We start from the raw sequence: 20000 nt of genomic DNA, 5'->3' as shown, positions 1-20000 counted from the left end.
TCCAGCGGTACCGCGCCCCACCCCCTCCACACCGCCGCGGCGGCGGACCCCCGGACCCCCACCTGCTCCAGCTCCTGCTCGGCGTACTTCTGCCGGCTCCTCTCGTTCTCCGTGCCCTCGCGCAGCGCCTTCAGCCGCTGCGCCTCCTGCTTGGCCGTGCTGATCTCGTCCCGGAGCTTCTCCTCCATGGTCTCCTTCTCCGTCTCCACGGTGCGCTGCTCCTCGTGGGCCCGCTGGAGCCTGGAGGGGCACGGGATCGGTTAATCTTGGATATATATATATCGAGATTTTAATTTTAATTCATGTAATTCAGGTTGCCTGTTGACAACTGGCCGAGGACCACAGCGGGAAATTAGCCAAATAGACAAAAAAAATAGGCTAAAGCTGCTCATTTTACTGTACAGTTAATCAAAAGGGGACTGTCCACGAAAGTATAAACAAATAAACAAACCTAAACTAAACTAAGAGCGGCTTCTGCAGCGTTAGCTTAATGCTAACGCGCAAACAATACCCGCGACACGGAGAGCCTTGAACTGCAGGGGTCGTTGTCTAACCTCTTAAGCTCCAGCCTATTTTAAAATTGTCTAATTTGTCTAATTAATATGCTTGAGTTTTGAGTTGGGTTGGGTTTTGTGTGTGTGTAAAAAAAAAATGACATGCTTGTAGCTGAGTTTCTCATGTTTAATTTGATATGACTATTTCTACATAGTAAGGGCAGTGTTGTACGCCTTTTGCTGCGAGACTGATCGCGGTCTTCCCGAATGTGGGGAACCTCGAGGTCAAGAGGCTAAGTGTAAATTCACTACTAGGGTTCACGCCGAGTCGAGGAGTCGACTTTCACTTGAAAGAGAATTGCTTGTCGTTGCTGCACTTGCTTGTCGGCGCCTGAAAATACCGGTTAAGTCGGTTAAACGCTATTCCGCGAATGTACGCCATGCAATATTTCCTTGATAGAAATATGCCGATACAAGCCTTACACTCCATATCATGCACATTAACCCCTACTAGATTGTAGTCCATCTCATCCATAAAGCGAATCCCCTGTTCAGCTCGAATGGGAACACGGACTTAAAAAAAATATTATTTTGAACATTGTACCTCAAGGAATAGAGATCCACTTCCAACAATTATACCCCGTAGAAGGCGATCATGGCCATTTGGTGAGGCGCCAACATGGCAATGAGGTCATGTCGCCCCTCAAAGGTCTACTTTTCAGGGTTTCTCATGTGTTTTCTTATGTCTGATCTCCATTAGGATTACGGTGCAATTTCACTGTACTTCGTGTCCTCGTCTTTATTTGCTGTTCACTGGTGTCATGTTTGCCAGTGTCATGTCGAAGACCTCTTGTGATGTGCCCTTCTCAGTTGTCAATTGAAACCTGTCAACTGTGCACCTTGTCTGCAATGTGTGAGCCACTGCCAGGCCTCGAGTCACCTTCCATCACCAGCCCTGGGTGGTTTTTTGTTTGGCACCAGCAGGTGGCGCTGTCGTTGTTTAGAAAACTGCTGAGGCCCTATTAGCGAGGGAATGTGTCTTTGTGTGTTTCCATTAATTTGTCAAAGGAGAGAGAGAAAGTGAGATAGTGCAGTAATAATACAAAAATGTGAGAGAGCAGAGAGAAAGATAGATGGAAAGTGGAATCGAGAGAGGCTGAAGAGAAAGAGTGCGACAGAGAGAGAGAAAAATTGAAAAAATAAAAAGCATGCTATTTTAGGAGGCATGCCAAACTTCTGCAATGGGCTAGGGAATCAACAAGCGGAAATATGGAGGCATAATTCAATTATACAAATGGACTATCTGTGTTTACGTCTGCTTGAGTGTTTGTGTGCGTGCACGTGTGCGTGTGTGCTTTTGTGGCCCGACCGTGCACATTGTTAATCAAGTACCCAGTGCTTTTATCGGCTTGTATACAGAGAGCGTGTGTTTAATTTGCGCTAACAATGAGAAGATGGCATGACAGGTCACACCTCCCTGTCCACAATAAAAAGGTTGTCATGTCAACCGAATGCAAACGTCTCTTACGGCAGACGCACGACAGGCATGGAGACACGAAGGGGAACCTCGGTTTTTACAACACAGAAATGAAGAAAGAAGGGTAGAAAAAAAGAGGGAAGACCGAAAGAATGACTCAATAACCCAGTGAGCACATATGTGCTCTTGATAGCAGTTCCCATGTAGGTGTCAGTGGGTTTGTTGCAACAGGTGATGTTGCAGAAAAAAACATTAATTTGTGTACGTACGCGCCTGTGTGTGTGTGTGTGTGTGTGTGTGTGTGTGTGTGTGTGTGTGTGTGTGTGTAAGAAATGTATTGTTTTAAGTTGTGAAAAATGCGTGTGTTACTGTTAATAGAGGAAGTATGTTTATTTGCATATGTCACTATAGGTAATGTGCAGTGTGTGTGTGTGTGTGTGTGTCTGCCACAGACATTGGGTGTGTGTGTGTTTGCAACCAACAGTGTGTGTGTCAGTGTGCCTGAGTGCGTGTGGGTGTTTAAGAGTGAGTGTGAGTATGTGCGGGTGTGTGTCCGTCCTGAACTAGAGAAGCTGTATATTCGAAGAGGCTGGCTGTTCTTTGACCATGTAAGGAGTTCAGACAGCCAACACAATCCCTGACAGCAAGATCAGTCTCACAATAGCACACACACACACACACGCACACACACACACACACACACACACACACACACACACACACACACACACACACACACACACACACACACACACACACACACACACACACACACACACACACGAAAAACCGAAGAGCAATGTACAACACAACACACTTGCAATAATGGACCCTTTGCTTTATTGTTTATAGTGGGAAACTTAACTTCCTGTTCCTTTAATTAGATTGGTTTATGTCTGTCCTAAGCAACGGCCTGGCCAATTCAAATTCACTTGACTGGTTGTGTCCATACTGGTGCACTGCCATACGTCAAACAAACAGACCCATCACTTACGTTATGAGCTACAACTGTGTTTCAACTGTCATCAATGGACGAGCTGAGCAGAGCTTGCAAAGCTCGAACCCTTCACGCAGAGGGATCACACACAAACTCAGTGAGCGGCGGAAGCACGTCACTCACAACACCGAATATTGTGTTGAATATATATAGAAATGTGACGCAAGACAAGTTAACGACACTATCGAGTCGTTCCCAGAATAGCTCCCGTTGAGCTATTTTTAAACCTGTCGCAGGCTACGACGAGCTGCTAATTACCCAGTTAGCGGCTAATGGCGTATGGAAAACAGGTGATGCACCCGTTTATATACACGATCCATCTGATCTGAAGTGGCGAGGTTGTCCCCTTGAGCAGACAACTGGGGACTACACACCTACGCCGATCAGACCGCGAGACTCCTGCTAAGCTACGACCGACAGCCAACATTCTCGATCATAATAAAAAGAAAGCTGAATGGAAACCCCGGTGGAACCGGAGCCCGACCCGGACGACTCAACCCGGTCATGCCCAGACATCCTGGCGGCCGACACCAACTGTCAGGTGAGGGTTTGGGGGACAGGAAGTTCTGTACGGAGCGGCTAGCAGCTGTGACCCAGTCACAGGAAGGACGGACGCCAAGCTAAAGGTGTCAACGTGTGACGCCGCACAACACCGCCTTCAGCCGGACGAGTTCCGACCCTGACAGAGTGTGTGTGTGTGTGTGTGCGTGCGTCTGCTCGTGGGTTTTTATGTGTGTTTGTGTGGGTGTACTCGTGTGTGTGTCTGTGTGTGCTAGTGTTTTGTGCGCTCGTGTTCTTGCGTTCGTATGTGTTCATGTGTGTGTGAGTGTGTGTGCGAGTGTGTCTGTCCGCTCGTGTGTGTGTACTCGCGCGCGTGTGTGTGTGTGCCCATGTGTGTGTCTGTTTGTGTGTGCTAGTGTGTTGTGCGCTCGTGTTCTTGCGCGTGCGCGTGTGCGTGTGCGTGCGGACCTCTCCTGCAGGTCCAGCAGGCTCTGCTCGGCGCACTGCAGGCCCTCCAGGTCCTTCATCAGCTGGCCCAGGTGGTCCCGGGACCGCCGGCTCTGGGTGCAGGCGAACCAACAGCCGGCCAGCGCCATCAGCACCGAGCAGCCCAGGGCCAGGTCCTTCCACAGGCTCTGTCTGCCCGCTGGGGGGGGGGGGGGGGGGGGAGAGGGGGGGGGGGGAGACGAGAGAGAGAGAGGAGAGAGAGAAAGAGACAGACAGACAGACAGACAGACAGACAGACAGACAGACAGACAGGCAGGCAGGCAGACAGAAAGTACATCAGTACATTTTTGCAATCACGAAACTGCACTTTTTTTTCTGTCTGCTCATGATAATTGCACTATTGCACATATCCTCAAACCAAAGCAGCTGTACTTAACCCATTCAGAGGAGACATTTTACACGGAACGTTTAAATATCATTTGTTGTATTCCATATTTCACTCTTTATAAATGTAAAAGTTTATAATGTTAAACTTTTTGAATTTTAACATTTTGTATTTTTAACTTTTTACATTTGATCCAATTCATTCTATCCGTTTAGCTTCTTTTTACACACGGATTGGAAACTTAAACTTTTGTTTCCCATGCCAATAAAGCCGTTTTCAATTGAATTAAATAGAGAGAGAGATAGAGAGAGAGCGAGAGGGGAGCATCTATCTCAGTGAGCACATAAGTAACTACACACTGTGTTGTGTATTTGCGTTGGCTGTCATGCGGGACTATTTAAGTGTACAGTGGGTGGCATAGGTCTTGGTGTTTTTGCCTCAGTTAAATGAAGAATGGTTCTGGCTGGATGTCCACACACACACACACACACACACACACACACACACACACACACACACACACACACACACACACACACACACACACACACACACACACACACACACACACACACACACACACACACACACGTACCCAGGGGTGGGCCAAACAGGACCGTGTCCAGAGCTTTCAGCTGGAGTTTCTGCACGTGGCTCCGGTCCAAAATCTTCAGCAGCAAGACAAAGAGGGTGGAGTTCTTCACAGTGAGCCTGGTAAAGAGTCACAGCGACAGAGAGAGACAGAGAGAGGAAGAAATATAATTATTATTAAACAGAGCACTTTTCAGAGGGCTTCATAAACCACATGACCCGAGATGGCACCCAGGACCCTGACATGGGCCAAGAAAAACTCCCAATAACCCAGTGGGGAGAGGTCCTAACATAAGGCCCCAGATGTGTACTGTGTGTGTACTGTGTGTGTGTACTGTGTGTGTGTGTGTGTGTGTGTGTGTGTGTGTGTGTGTGTGTGTGTGTGTGTGTGTGTGTGTGTCCTACCTGGGTAAGGCCTTGCCGTCGATGTTGTGTTTTTTGAAGGTGTCCATGTACTGAGGCAGCTCAACGCAGCTCAGTAGCCAGGTCTCCATGTCCTCAAGCGTCCAGTTATATACTAGATATAGACACACACACACACACACACACACACACACACACACACACACACACACACACACACACACACACACACACACACACACACACACACACACACACACACACACACACACACACACACACACACAAATAAACAAGGAGCAATAACTTGATGCTGGGCTGTGCCTCTGCTTGCTGTGGTAATCGGGTAAAAACGTTACTCTTACGAAGCGCCCCTTTATTTAGTAATCTCACTATCTTCAGATGCGTACAACGAACTATGAAGCAAAGCAATTTGATGTACCAAACTTAAAATGGTACATCAACTAATGATAATAATTACTATTCGGAATGACTGAAGGGTAGACTTCCGAGAAAACTGCCTGCTGATTGAGTTGTCGTCGCGCACTGCCTTAATGATCTCGTAGGGGTTTACTTTCAACTGAACATCTGCGTTTACATAATACGTTGATATATGTATGTTAATATGACAAACCGAGTGAATCCAATTTGCTGGGGACAGTGGTGCAACTGGATTGCACTTAACTGAACCTCAACCAGATTTGTAGACTCACAAATCAACCACATTTCTTATTTTATTTGGGTCACAAATCAGTTGTGTGCATCAGTAAATAGTTGTGCGAGTACAAATGTCTTCCATGTTTAAATTTGTCAGCTCATATATTTTACACATTTTCTATCTTCATAAAATAATTCTTGGAGTTGCTCCAAGTTGCAAAGACCCTGTGCCTATATATGGCAGTGAAACTACGCAAGCTACACTTCCGTTGGCAATAAGCTAGCGGGACTCAGTGTAGATGGACTGCCCTTAACAGCCCTTAGTTCATCATAATTTAACTCATGCATAAACGAAACATACAAACAAACAAACATCAGTAGTAATCTTAATTATATCAGAATGTATGTCCTCAACACCCGACTGGAACAGATCAGTCCGTACAATCCGTTTCCCATGAAGAACGCAGGCTCTAACCGTGGGTGGAACCATGAGCTCATCCCTTACGACATCTGTGACACGTTAAAGACCCCTTCGGCCCTCGCTGTCCATCCGTTACTCAGATGAGCGCATGGAGGGAGAGGGTTCATTTCGAGGGGGTCAGCCAGCGAACCCCGTAGCCAGGAGACCCTCCTGATCACATGACCTTGCGTTCTGTTGGGCTACACGGAACCTTCCGGACCTCTAGCCCGCCCACTTCGACCTTCGGCCAATCAGCGGGACGATCCACTTCAAAGCATGGCGAAAAAACGTCTTCCCCTCCCAAGAAACAGTGCATACTCTTGTTAAAAGGGTTGCTACCGAGTCTACTTCTGCAATAACTGCAGTTATGGCTTTGTGTACTCTGCTAATGCTACCGTGACGGCTCGTTACTACTGGAGAGCTGTTTTTGTAGCGGTGGCCTGTATTTTGTCATGCTCATCGACTACCAAACAGTCCCTGATTGGCCCAAGGAAACTTTGTGTTTTCAGGAAATGGATGCGGCCGACCGATCGCTCTAGCGAATCAGAGAGAGAGGCAGGTCATGTGATCAGGGGGGTCTCCAGGCCAGCGATCCCACTACTGATCTACTGCCCTGTGGTCCCGGGGGGGTCCAGACCTGGGGAGCTCTTCCAGGACGTCCACATGTCCTCCAGGCTGATGAGAAGGTCCGCCCGGTGGAAGCTGTTATGCTTGGCCCGGGGGTCTTTGGAGTTCATGTCCTCACGCAGAAACTGAGAGAGAGAGCGAGAGAGCGAGAGAGCGAGAGAGCGAGAGAGAGAGAGAGAGAGAGAATTGTGTTAAGGCTCAGTTATGGTTCGGCACTTTGACACAGTCGTGAACCTGTTTTTGTTCTGCGTCGGGTTTTAGTGAGCGGACCAATCACAGCCCTTGCTGCTGCGTCTCTTCGACGCAAGGTTACAATTTTTGCGCGCGTCAGCCGCACGTCAGGCCCTTGCGGTGGACGCACGGAGGGTCCGCGAGGACGTAACGGGGGTCCGTAAACCCCCTTGCGTTGAGTCAACGTGGAACCACATCTGAGCCTTTAATAGCTTATCCTTATCCAGCTGCAGCGCAACATTCTAAATTCAAATACATTTAAATACAAAGTTGTTAGTGTGACAATATACATGCATCACATCATCATGTATTCAATACGGCCATGGTGTGATGCTGTATTGCTGACATTTAAGTTTTGCATACAATCAGGTGGATTTCACATACTATATATGGATATGTTTTCTTATCCATCTAGTGAGTGAGTGAGTGAGTGAGAATGTGTGTGTGTGTGTGTGTATGTGTAATGTGTGTGAGTCTGAACGTGTGTGTAAGTGTGTGTACGTGTGTACGTGTACGTGTACGTGTGTGTGTGTGTGTGTGTACATGTGTGTGTGTACGTGTACGTGTGTGTGTACGTGTGTGTGTCTTACCCCGTCCGTCTCCTTGGTGTCCACTGACCCATCAGCGTCGTCGTCCATCAGTTTGTGGATGCTGTGAATCGCCTCGAAACTCAGCATCATGTTCTCATCCTCACACAGCAGCTGGTCTATCACACACAGATCTATGAAGAGAGACGCATTCTATTAAATATATACATTCAGAGACACAGTCTATTACTCACAGATCTATGCAGAGAGACACAGTCTATCATACACAGATCTATGCAGAGGGACACATACTGTTAAAAATACATATTCAGAGAGAAAATCTATTACCCAGATCTATGCAGAGACAGAGACACAGTCTATTACCCAGATCTATGCAGAGAGACAGAGTCTATTACACACAGATCTATGCAGAGAGACAGTGTATTACATACAGATCTACGCAGAGAGACACAGTCTGCTTCACACAGATCTATGCAGAGACACAGTCTATTACAGACAGATTTATGCAGAGAGACACACAGTCTATTACACACAGATCTATGCAGAGAGACACAGTCTATTACACAGATCTGCAAAGAGAGACACAGTCTATTACCCAGATCTACGCAGAGGGACACAGTATATTACCCAGATCTATGCAGAGAGCAGTCTATTACACACATGTCTATGCAGAGACAGTCTGTTTCACACAGATCTATGCAGAGAGACACAGTCTGTTACTCAGATCTGCACAGATAGACACACCATTACCCAGATCTATACAGAGAGACAGAGTCTGTTTCACACAGATCTATGCAGAGAGACACAGTCTGTTACACAGATCTACACAACGAGACACTATCACGCAGTACGCACACATATACACACACAAAGAGTCGGTAAAACATGTATGCAGAAAGACACAATCAACAAAAACTATACGCAGAGACACAGACCTGCATACCTGTGAGAAAAAGAAATGCTAATTGTGTAACTATTATACTAACTAGGTAAATATTCACTATTCAAAAGTTTATTCAATGGATTTGTTTCACAATCTAATTTAGGTACAAAAACATTAGATAACGAATGTTTACTAAATCTTCACAGAGACATGTCCTAGAAGCTGCCTCAATGGTGTCTTTAGTCTTTGGACACTATCTACCATACAGAGATCTATGCAGAGTACAGACTGGAGGTTTGACCGGGCACAGGAAACGAGGGAGGAACTATAGGTTAGACAGAGAGATACTAGTGACAGTTTGTTAGTATAAACCTTTTAAGAGCACAGACAAGACTTGCAAAACCCCAAGAAGAGGACAAACTTACCCCATTGAGAGAGAGAGCGAGAGAGCGAGAGCGAGAGCAAGAGAGAGAGAGAGAGAGAGAGAGAGCGAGAGAGAGATGACAGAAATAGATGTCATTGTCTCTTTTTTACTTTCAATGCTATGTTTATCATGGAACTGCTTACCCTGATAGAGTTATAGATGTTTGAAGTTCCAACTCTTCCAAAACATGTGCTCTCTTGGTACAAATTGAGTTACCATTAGTTGAAATACTTCCAATAATATGATATAGATCTAACAAATTGTCCTTTATACACATACATCATATATTTGCACTTACCTCTGCTATACGGATCGATTACGTAGCTATGACATATGTCTGCAGTGGCGTCATACTGACTAGTATTTCATCCAAATACATTTCTCTATTGCATTTACATTTACATTTAGGGCATTTAGCAGACGCTTTTATCCAAAGCGACTTACAATAAGTACATTTGTCATAAGAAGTGCATCAATATATCGCTGTCGGTGCAGATAGGATGTTCATAGAACCAAGTGCAAGTACCACAATCGCTAGGTCAGTCAATTCCCCGTGTTACAGCCATGATAGCAGCTACTGCAGTTGCTACACAGTTAAGTACTACAATACAATACAATACAATAGAATACATTGAGCTATTGTCAACTATAGCTCAAAGAATAGTTATTAACAGCTAGCTTTGGATTCTGAAACCCTCAAGCTTTTTGGAAATCTATTGTATGTCTAGCCTCAACTTCTACCAAGGGGTCTGAGACCTAGAGTGGCGCCCCCTACAGTGTGCAAGGGAACTACGGGATAAGACCATGTTAACCTATCTGGGGAATTCTGCCTGAGAAACAGGCCAGAAAACGATTCAACATGTGATGCTTTAAGGCATGGACACACGGACAAACAGCTACAAGACAAAAATTGAGTTAAACAGCGCACATACAGAAAGCAAGCAAACACAAAAACGCAGACAGATATAGAGAAAGACAAAGAGAGACAGACAAACAGGCAGACATAGAGTGGGGGGGGGGGGGATTGTGCTATCACACACACACAAAAATTCTTACACACACTGTCAATATTAACTCCTAAGCCTCAACCACAGGCCCGGATAAGCCGTGTGTGTGTGTGTGTGTGTGTGGTGTGTGGTGTGTGGTGTGTGGTGTGTGTGTGTGTGTGTGCGTGCGTGCGGTGTTGTATTGTGTACAAACAGGGCGGGTCTTGTCGTACGGACGGCCGGTCATGTGGCGATCCTAACGAGAGGGAACACGTCCTCTGTTAATCGCCGGGGACATCACATGTTTCGTGGAATAATTACTAGTGTAAACAACTCTATTTTCAGTCATTACTAGAACCCGCTTTTGGAAGGGACATCGTTTTGGGAATGTATACTGAATATAGGTCCCAGATGGGCAGTGTATGTGCCGATTGAAAACACCAAAGAACATTGAATAAAACACACACGTGTCTTCCTAGGGACCAACATGGCGTCTCATACGTGTTCTTGATTAAATACATTGGGCCTCTGGGAACACAGTAATGCTCGAGGGGAAGGGAGGGGAGAGAGGGAGACAGAGACAGAGACAGAGAGAGACAGAGGGAGACAGTTAGCAGCTAGAGAGACAGAGAGAAAACGAGAGAGAGCGAGAGAGAGCGAATGAGAGAGAGGGCAAACGACAGAGCGAGAGAGAGAGAGATCCGCTGCGAGATTACAGCCTTCAAGTGCAAAAGATACCGCCTTTAAAACTGCTTCCCAGACAGAAAAACTCAACCAAACAGCAGTGTCATTGATGTACATAGCAGAACATGTTTTCCCCGTCAATGATAAGACAGTGAAAAAGAAGTGAGAGGAAACAAGTTCATGTGAGTCCTAGTGTTAAGAGTGGGAGGGAGGATATTGGGGGACTCTGAGTAAGAGGAACATATTTAAACTCGCTTTAGATAAAAAAGACTATCTGTGGCCATTTGGGGCCTTTTCTCCTGCCTACACCAACACGATCACACCCTCGTCCAAAACACATCCTGCAATACCGAAAGTGAGCCGTTGCAATGCGATGAACAAGGATCTTGATAGCCTGCCATCAGAACAACAGAAAGCAGTTTAAAACGGCAGTACAGCTACATAACAGACAGAAACCCTTTGAGGGGTAGTGAGAGAGTAAGTGAGAACGGCCTGTTTGAACTTGTTGGCAGGTCGTCCCCCCCCCCCCCCTCGCCCAGTTGTAGTCTATTCTGGTGTGGTCTAGCCTTGCCTGGCCTATGTCAGTACTGCCAAATTTCCTCTGCTCTGATCTCTCTATCCTCCAGTCTATTACAGTCAGCCTAGTGTTTGAGTCTAATCTACTTGGATCAACACTAAAAGCAAGTCAGGATGCCACCGATGCAACTCTGTCATGTGATGAATGGCAATGTCTTCCTCAACCCGCCTTCGTTCCTGTTTTATTTCTAACCGTGCCGAACCATCGTGTGGTTCTGGGCACTGCGGCTCTGGTCCATGTCAGTGGTGATGGAGGGAACGAAGCTCTGTGGTCTACAGAGAGGCCTCCCTCAACTCCATGACACCCCTGAAGAACACAAGACCCTTTCACCAGAGATGACCAATACCACACTCTGCACTGACAATCGGCTGTGGACCTCAAAATGCGTCAGTGTGTGAGTGTGTGTAAGTGTGTGTGTGCATTTAACTTGACATCCAGCCAGGCCATTCTTTATTTAACTGACACAACAACACCAAGACCTTTACCACACATGGTACACTTACACAGTCCTGCATGACAGCCAACACAAATACACAACACAGTGTGTACTGACGACACACAGAGATAGACGCCCCCCTCCCTCTCTATCTCTATCTATTCAATTCAAAACTGCCTTATTGGCATGGGGAAAAAAAGGTTTCCATTGCCATTGCAGGTAGAAAGAAGCCAAAAGCAAAGTATGATTTTTTTTTTTAAGTAAAATACAAAATTTAGATCAACATCAAAAAGTTTAATATTAAGTACTACATATCTAAGAAGTGAAATATGGAATACAACAATTACATTTAAAAGTCCAGTATAGAATACTGTGTGTGCGTGTGTTTTGTCTCAGTGTGAGAGTGTCACTGAGTGTGTAGCTCAGCAGGGGGGGACAAGCATAGTTCTCTGGGGAGCTGGATAAATATTAGGACAGCGTCCTCAGTCGCCTGAGGAACCAACGCAGCGGTGCAGACGCTTATCAGCAGGGGTTTACGTCCACAGAAACACCCTGGTGGGGACTGGGAAGAATCACAACGCTTGGATATCCCCGCAGAAAACAATGTCACTCCTTAACAGACAGTAAGAGGTTTGACAGCTGTTCAAACCTGCTGTAGATTAGGATTAATCACTGATGGCAGACACGTTTGAGGAACATCTCTCTGTGCTCTTTAATCCTGACCGCGGCGTCCACACAGGTGAACGCAGTCCAAATCGTGGATGGAAGTTGATGAATCACACCCACGCCACTTCCCAAACCCTCTCAGGTCACAAGGAGATGCCAAACTCACTACTGATCCTCGCACCGTCAGAATTATTTGTGCGTGTGTCCAAATCCGAAACTTGAGTTCAGATCAAGCCTTGACATACTCCAGTCTTAGTAAATCCATCTGTTCTATCAATCACTTCCTTCTACCTTCACGGAAGCAAGAGGTTGTTTTTTGTTGTTAATTTCCTTATCGCTGTATTCAATTACTTTGGGACCGCCAATTACAGCGTAGTTTATGTAAAACTATCATTGTTGTGGTGATGCAGTAAAAGGTTTTATCACCTGGTAAACAATACAAGATATTACTATCGTCTACAGAGGAAATCTACATTGTTATGACCCACCGTGTTGTTTCAGTGTCAAATTGAACAGAATGGAATGACTCTCTGACCAACTAACAATCATCCTTACCAAGACTACACACTGTGTGTAAACACGGCATTTTCTTTGCGTCAGCTCCGACTATGCGGGGACAACAAGCGAAAAGGCCAATTCAATGTGCTTCACACAAAAGAAAAATGAAATCCGTTTACAGGATCTGATCAAGTGAGCAAAGTGGCAGAGCCGCGGGGCCTCTTGGGTCGATCAAGCCCAGCGGTGTCTCTCTGTGTCCCCTTCAACCTCCTGGTAGCCTGGAAGGGGATTCATTTATATTATATATGTATCCCCTCCACTCACCAGGTAGAACGCGTCTAAGGCCCAGTCCTTACTGCAGCGTCCTTAACTGCATGTCTTCCCCTCTATTTCCTGTACCTTACCGTCTTACTCACTCTACAATAAAAAGGAAGAAACCTTCAAAACAATCTTTAAAAATAAAAAAGGGGTACTTTAGTCACAAAAACTGATTTGAAATAATCTCAAATCTGAAAGCAGAAAATCTCAAATCTGGGTGAAAGCAACGTTTCCCTTTCTTTCGCTTCTTATTCCTTTCTAACCAATCATGTTGCAGGAGGCGGGTATCTGTCCGAGAGCGCATAATTGCCGAACACATAGCCCGCCGGTGGTAGTCTGCAAAGGCCACAGATAATCAGGTAGAGACAGTAGTCCGTCTCCCCCCCGGAAGTTCAGCTGTAACCGAGCAGGCCTGCCTGATCCCAGATTAAAGGGGAACCCTGACATGGCCCAGAACGCGCACCCTGGCTGGACAATGCGAGGGTGGAGGTGTGTGTGTGTGTGTGTATGGAGGGGGGGGGGGGGGGGAACTTCACCAATAACCCTAAAAGGTAAAAAGCAAGGAAACCTCGAGCAGAAGAGAGTGAAGTATCACCTTTCCAGGACACATCATGCTACGGCCTCCTGTTGGAGGGCCCGGACGAACACGGGCAGATCAGTGACACGTGGGTAAAGAAAAACAAACAGGCCGGCTCAAATGCATTCTAGAACAGTCTTCATGTTAAGAGACTCAAAGCCCTGTAGGATCACTCGGGGGACCACGTGGTTTGACAGCTGCGGAGCTGTGTAACCCCACAGCCCCGTTTGCAAACAAAGTCCGAGATAAGGCCGCTGCTCAGATAGATGGACACTGAGCGTTATTCCACGGTAGCCATTTGAAGATTATTGAGTCACTTCGTTTTTCATCAAAGCAGGTACCAGGGTGGATTGTTGGACCCTGTTTTTTTTAATGCCGAATTTTGCAGATAAAAGACAGAAATGTGAGGAGGAGGTTGAAATGAATTGACAAAGATTAATAGAAGTGGGAATATCTATGGCTGGACAGTGCAGCGCTGTAAGCAGTGTGGTGTCATGTGACAGTTCTTCTCTGCTACTAATCCTAATGTCAACAATCCTGGTAGAGGCAGAGAAAAAGAGAGAGTAAAAGGAAAGAGAGAGAGAGAGAGAGAGAGAGAGAGAGAGAGAGAGAGAGAGAGAGAGAGAGAGAGAGAGAGAGAGAGAGAGAGAGAGAAAAAGGAGAGAGAGAGTAAAAGGAGAGAGAGAGCGAAGAGCCTGTGAAAGATTAGCGAGGTGAACCAAACAGCAAAGCAAAGAGCAAGGGAGACAGAAACAGGAGATGGAAAGAAGGAAGCAGAGGGGGTGAGAGAACGGCCTTCTGTGACACGAGATGTGAGGGGTAAGGGAGGGGCGGTCTTGCATCAGCAGCATGACGATGGTGAGGCGGTAGATTCTTTCCACGTTAGCACTAACAATACACTGTTAAGCATTCATTCCGCCGTAAACAATAGATCTGCAGCGAGCGCCGCATCGTAAAACCCGCTGTGTGACCACTGATCTCTAAAGGATCTGCAGGGACCCATAAGAGCGGAACGACTCGTCCTCTTTCCAACAGAGGCCTGGTGACCTGTCTGTGCTTGTTCAACACAGTTTGCATGAATCCAGTTTAACAACCATTATTCAGTTCTAGGAAGTGTAAGGCAAGCATCTCTAGATGTTTCGCAATAGGCTGAGGAATTGGCAGGAGAAGATCGTGTCAGTTACAAGAAGGACATGTCACAGACGTGCTTCGTTAACTCATCAGCGCTTCATAAAATACAGAACTTGCTTATAATAAATGATACGACGCCCTCATCCTCCCACGGAGCATACTTCTAGTTTATTTCGGTCTCTCGTTTCCGGTGATGTCACAAAAACGTTGTCAAATCCAGGAAGTTGTGGTGGGCATGCAATGGCTCCCCCCGACACAATCGCTGCAACACACCCGCCCCCCCACACACACCCGCCCCCACACACACACACACACACACACACACACACACACACACACAGGAACCAAATATTCCAAACGACAACTTGTCTCCTAGGTATCTGGACCGCTGGTTTGTTTAAAGCACTGGGCCTGTTTGCCAGGACCTCAGGTTAGTTTCTGAAATTCTCCATGCCGAGATTTTAATCAGCCATATTTGTTCCACACTTGCGGTTGGCCAGCCGTTGACATCCATTCTATTCCAAACGACTGTTTAGCAGCTCCCACGGCTATGTGTTTCCCTTTTACGACACAAATAAGACCTCCTGGACTGCTCTGGCCAGGTGGTTTCCGCCGCTAGTCCACACAAACCAACGAATCCACAGGTTTCGATACTGTTTTCACAGGCCACTGCTCAAGCTCAGAGACTTAGAGACCGAGGCGCGCTGCAAGAACTCTGAGCGAGGACCGTGGCTGTAAGCTAGGCTACTAACTGAACGCTCTGTTAACAATACTGCAATCCCCTCATTTCACAACATGGGACTCAGAAACTCACAGGTTTTATCTGCATTTCGTGGACCCATTCAACTCGTACTTGTTCAAGTTCAAAAAGATACTTTATGTCCCCCAATGGGGCAATTTGTTTCGCAGTAGATAGTATACTAATCCAAGTCACACAATACAAAACACTATACAATCAATAAATAGTAGTCAATAAATATAGAAAAATAATAATAATAATACATTTATATATTATATATATAGAAAGGCAGAGGCTCAGCATATCCAAAAGTGTGAGTTTGGGGGGGGGGGGAGTGTTCTTTAAACCGTAGTACGAACACGAGTACTCTGCAGGCTCAATTGAAATCCAACAGGCGGAGAGGAATGGATTGAGGAGGCATAAGAACCCTACCGAAACGGATGAGTCTTTTGCATCCATACGAAGGATGTGTGCATGCACGTTGGTCTGCACTCTGATCACGCTGCCTCAAGCGCAGCCTAACGCCTCCCCCAGCATTGTAACCGCACATCTCAGTCACTAGATCCAGGGGCATGTGCAGCGGCGTTTTCTCACAGCTCAAAACTTGTGGATTTGCACATTTATGGGCTCTATTGGATAAAAAACGAACCTAGCCACAGCAGTTGGTACACTCTACATGTATTGGGCAAAACAAAGACACAGCTAGGGAACTGCTAAACACTCAATTGGAATAGAAATGGCTGTCAATGGCTGCCTACTGCCCCATTTCTGTGTGTGTGTGTTGTTTATTTTGGAATGTAACGGATTCTCCTGGCCGAGATTCTAATAATAGCACCAGAGGGAATCATCACATGTGTGTGTCACACACACACACACACACACACACACACACACACACACACACACACACACACACACACACACACACACACACACACACACACACACACACACACACACACACACACACACACACCTTTGTTCTCTGTAATGTGTTTCTCTGTAATTCACTGTATCTGAAGGAGGTGTGCATGGTGTGATCTGGGACCTGTTGCATCATGAGCATCTTCTATACATCTTCTGCCGACAGTCACTTGGCAGGATGTTTCTTTGTCTCACACAAACACACACACACACACACACACACACACACACACACACACACACACACACACACACACTCACACTCACACTCACAATCACAATCACAATCTCCAGATTTCGTCCAGATATTTTCAAAGCGGGTAAACTTCTTCCAGCCTCGTGCTTCAGCTACTCAAACCTTTTCCCACAAAGTCAACAAACACAAACCTCTGGATGTGTCCGAGTGGTGGGCAAACACCAACATCACACACTACTGCTGGTCCATGATCTTCAGTACAGGCACATTTCAGGTTTTAGGGACTAATAGTTGTGACGGATTATTGCATAAGAGTAAAGAGCCCAAGACTTGTTTGTGTTGAAAGGTGTGCCGGGAGGGCCTTTGGGCACTGCGGCTCCTAAATGAATACCGCTCGTCCCAGTATGCAACCAGCTGTCCCCCAGTGTCTCCCAGCCTGAGTCGGGAGGAGACCCCATGCATGGATGGGGACCAAGGTGTAGCAGCTAGGGTCACGCTTTGGCTTCCTAATGACCAACAAACCAGCTGTTGGTTCTATAAACGACACAATCATTCTGGTAACACACACACACACACACACACACACACACACACACACACACACACACACACACACACACACACACACACACACACACACACACACACACACACACACACACACACACACACACACACACACGTTCTCACCTGAAGCCTCGCTTGCTTCTTGCTTGGACGTCAAAGAGCGGTCCATGGGGTCTTGGTGGGTACCGTCGGCCGCGCTCTGGACCCATACACACACGAACAGCAGGCCCACACTCACAACCCGCAAACACCCCATGGCTGGCAGGGAGAGCGATGGGCAGAAACTTGGAAGAGAGAAACCTAGATGGGTCGTTTTTAGTTTTTTTTTAAGGAAAGAAAGGAAATTTGATAAGAATGAGATCAGCCTCACAGCATTCAAATGTAATTGCACGAAAATCTAAATTGAATGTGTCCTATCTAATACATCCAATACACGAGTCGAAAAGATTTTTTTAGGATTATGACAGGCCAATGTAGCAAGAAATGCACAAGTCCCTTGAGCGGGGACACTTTTCTACTTCTAGGCTAAATTAGAAGCATCGTTTTTTTTCATGTTGGCTTCCGTTTACCGAAACACATCAATAAGATGGATTAACAGATGGGTTTCAGAGAGCAGCGTTTTAAACGTGATCAGGCAAAGACACTGAAGCAACGTGTTGATAGGAATACAAAAATATTCACAGGCGACTCGTCACATCTGTAGCCTACCGAAAAAACAGCAGCCTGTCGCACTCGGAAGTAAAGTTACGGGCATAATAGTCTTTAACCTTACGCATAAACTTTCTGTACGCTATCTTGCTCACCTTTTATATCATGCACCAAGAGCTCAGATCCCTCCAATGTATTGTATTATGTCCAATATCAATAGGCGAACAGTGCAAAACCCCAGTCCAAAACGTTTGCTATGCTTTTAAAAACATCACATTTCGGTCTCATTGTGCTCCGTCGCAGCAGGAACAAACTCCGACAGCCGTCCAGCCCTACTGGGCAGGTAGGAAATAGTATCGCTTTGATTTCCAAACGGAATTAATAGATCGGATGAACATGAAACAAAAGCGCCGATCCCTCCCACTGAGTCAAACTCTGCGTCCGACTCCGAACCCAAGTTGAGCAGAAGCCCTGGAGAGCACTCTGGGCCGTCGAAGGGCGAGCTCTGGTGGACAGAGTGTGGAAGCGCACCTGTCGGCGGGGCTCGGTCTTCTTCGTTCCTGTAGAAAAAAAGGCGGGGTAGCATTTGGGAATGTTTGAATGGAAGTGTTTACAGGTATATCATGCACTAAGGTTGGAACTAACTTTCCTGAATTATGACAAACATGCGACATTATAATAAAAAGTGTCTAAACTATGCGGTTTTTTTTTCGTGTAATCTTTTTATTTATTAAATAATGTGCCTTTCTCGCCGTTTCTCATTTGTTTTTCGCATATATATATATATTAGCATAGGCCATGCATCTTAAAATAACATGTAATGGTCTCTAAACGCAAGAGTGGAGGTTTGGTGTCCGCCCCGTGCGTTTATTACAATATCTCCTGCCCTTACAAAAGAAGGACGGCCAAACAAACTTCCTCAAACTCAGCCGGGGCCGTTTAAAACACTTCCTCTCCTCAGCGCCACCAAGTAGAACATACTTCCTCTACTCAGCTCCGCCCGGCCGACGTCTGACAACCAGAGACGAGAGAGAGCGCCCGAGAGAGACAGACCCGCTGCTTTTCTCCGGCGCAGACCCTACTTCTCAGCGCGGAGAAGACGGCTATGATCGGTAAGTTGTGGGGATAATCACGCTCGACTCAGAGAACCAATATACTGGCCAGAGTGTTTGTTATGGATTGTTACAGCTGCGTTTTTATGCCTTTATCTCTTGGTTCGATGTCCATGAATTGAACGCCGACCCCATAAATCCCTGATCCCTTAAAAGTTCAGTTGAGAATGTTGGGCGGTTTGCTTGTATTTTTCTTCTGTTTCTTGTGTTGAGGTCATAATTCAACCTCAACGTAAGACACACTGCCAGTTGATGGAGAGGGCGACCACTCCCCAAGAATGTTGACATGACTTTTCACACTTAACTTTGAGAGAAAAGTAGGTGCGAACCGACTTGATACTGCGCGTGCGCGCGTCAGTGTGCGTGTTAGTAATGTTCGTGTGTGTGTGTGTGTGTGTGTGTGTGTGTGTGTGTGTGTGTGTGTGTGTGTGTGTGTGTGTGTGTGTGTGTGTGTGTGTGAGAGAGATAGAGAAATACACACACACACATATATTGCTGGGCAGGAGAGGTATGGTAGGACAAACAATTTAGGAACGTTACAAAATAACACATTATTTCGTTGCCTCCTAACAGCAGCTGTTTCTAAATAAACCAAGTCTCAATCAGATGGCGGTCTCTTTACAGTAAAATAAATGACACTTCACACACCGTTATCGTTCCAGCCTGCTGCCCCTGCTATAAATAGGATATCCAGGAAGCATATTGTAAACCTGATACCATCAGCTCGCTTGTAAACCTATCAAACATGGCATTGTCCAATCAAACAAGCCTTACCTGGCTGGTGGTGAGACCCACATCACCTGGTGGGTTGGGTGTTCTTCTCAACAGGACTAACCGACACACTACTTGTTACCTG

General features: G+C 46.2%; 2 protein-coding genes across 2 annotated transcripts in view; one reads left to right on the top strand and one right to left on the bottom strand.

Annotated features, from left to right (window-relative positions):
- LOC115546702 (stromal interaction molecule 1) overlaps nt 1–18496 on the bottom strand; it is a 25732-nt gene extending 7236 nt beyond the window's left edge. The window contains exons 1-8 of the mRNA XM_030360394.1: nt 18188–18496; nt 17508–17684; nt 7821–7951; nt 7010–7124; nt 5298–5409; nt 4897–5012; nt 3938–4115; nt 63–240 (exon numbers count right to left, since the gene is read on the bottom strand). Of these exons, the coding sequence (XP_030216254.1) occupies nt 63–240; nt 3938–4115; nt 4897–5012; nt 5298–5409; nt 7010–7124; nt 7821–7951; nt 17508–17640 (963 nt within the window). The 5' untranslated portion in view covers nt 17641–17684; nt 18188–18496. The remainder of the gene's footprint in view (nt 1–62; nt 241–3937; nt 4116–4896; nt 5013–5297; nt 5410–7009; nt 7125–7820; nt 7952–17507; nt 17685–18187) is intronic.
- A 456-nt stretch (nt 18497–18952) lies between these two features.
- The window catches only part of rhogb (ras homolog family member Gb), a 6948-nt gene continuing 5900 nt past the window's right edge, over nt 18953–20000 (top strand). The window contains exon 1 of the mRNA XM_030360400.1: nt 18953–19144. The gene's annotated coding sequence lies outside the window, so the exon portion shown is untranslated. The remainder of the gene's footprint in view (nt 19145–20000) is intronic.

The sequence above is a fragment of the Gadus morhua genome, chromosome 7 (assembly GCF_902167405.1).
Source record: "Gadus morhua chromosome 7, gadMor3.0, whole genome shotgun sequence".
Taxonomy (NCBI): Eukaryota; Metazoa; Chordata; class Actinopteri; order Gadiformes; family Gadidae; genus Gadus; species Gadus morhua.
The sequence above is the reverse complement of the archived record's forward strand: the minus strand, read 5'-3'. Positions and strand labels throughout refer to the sequence as shown.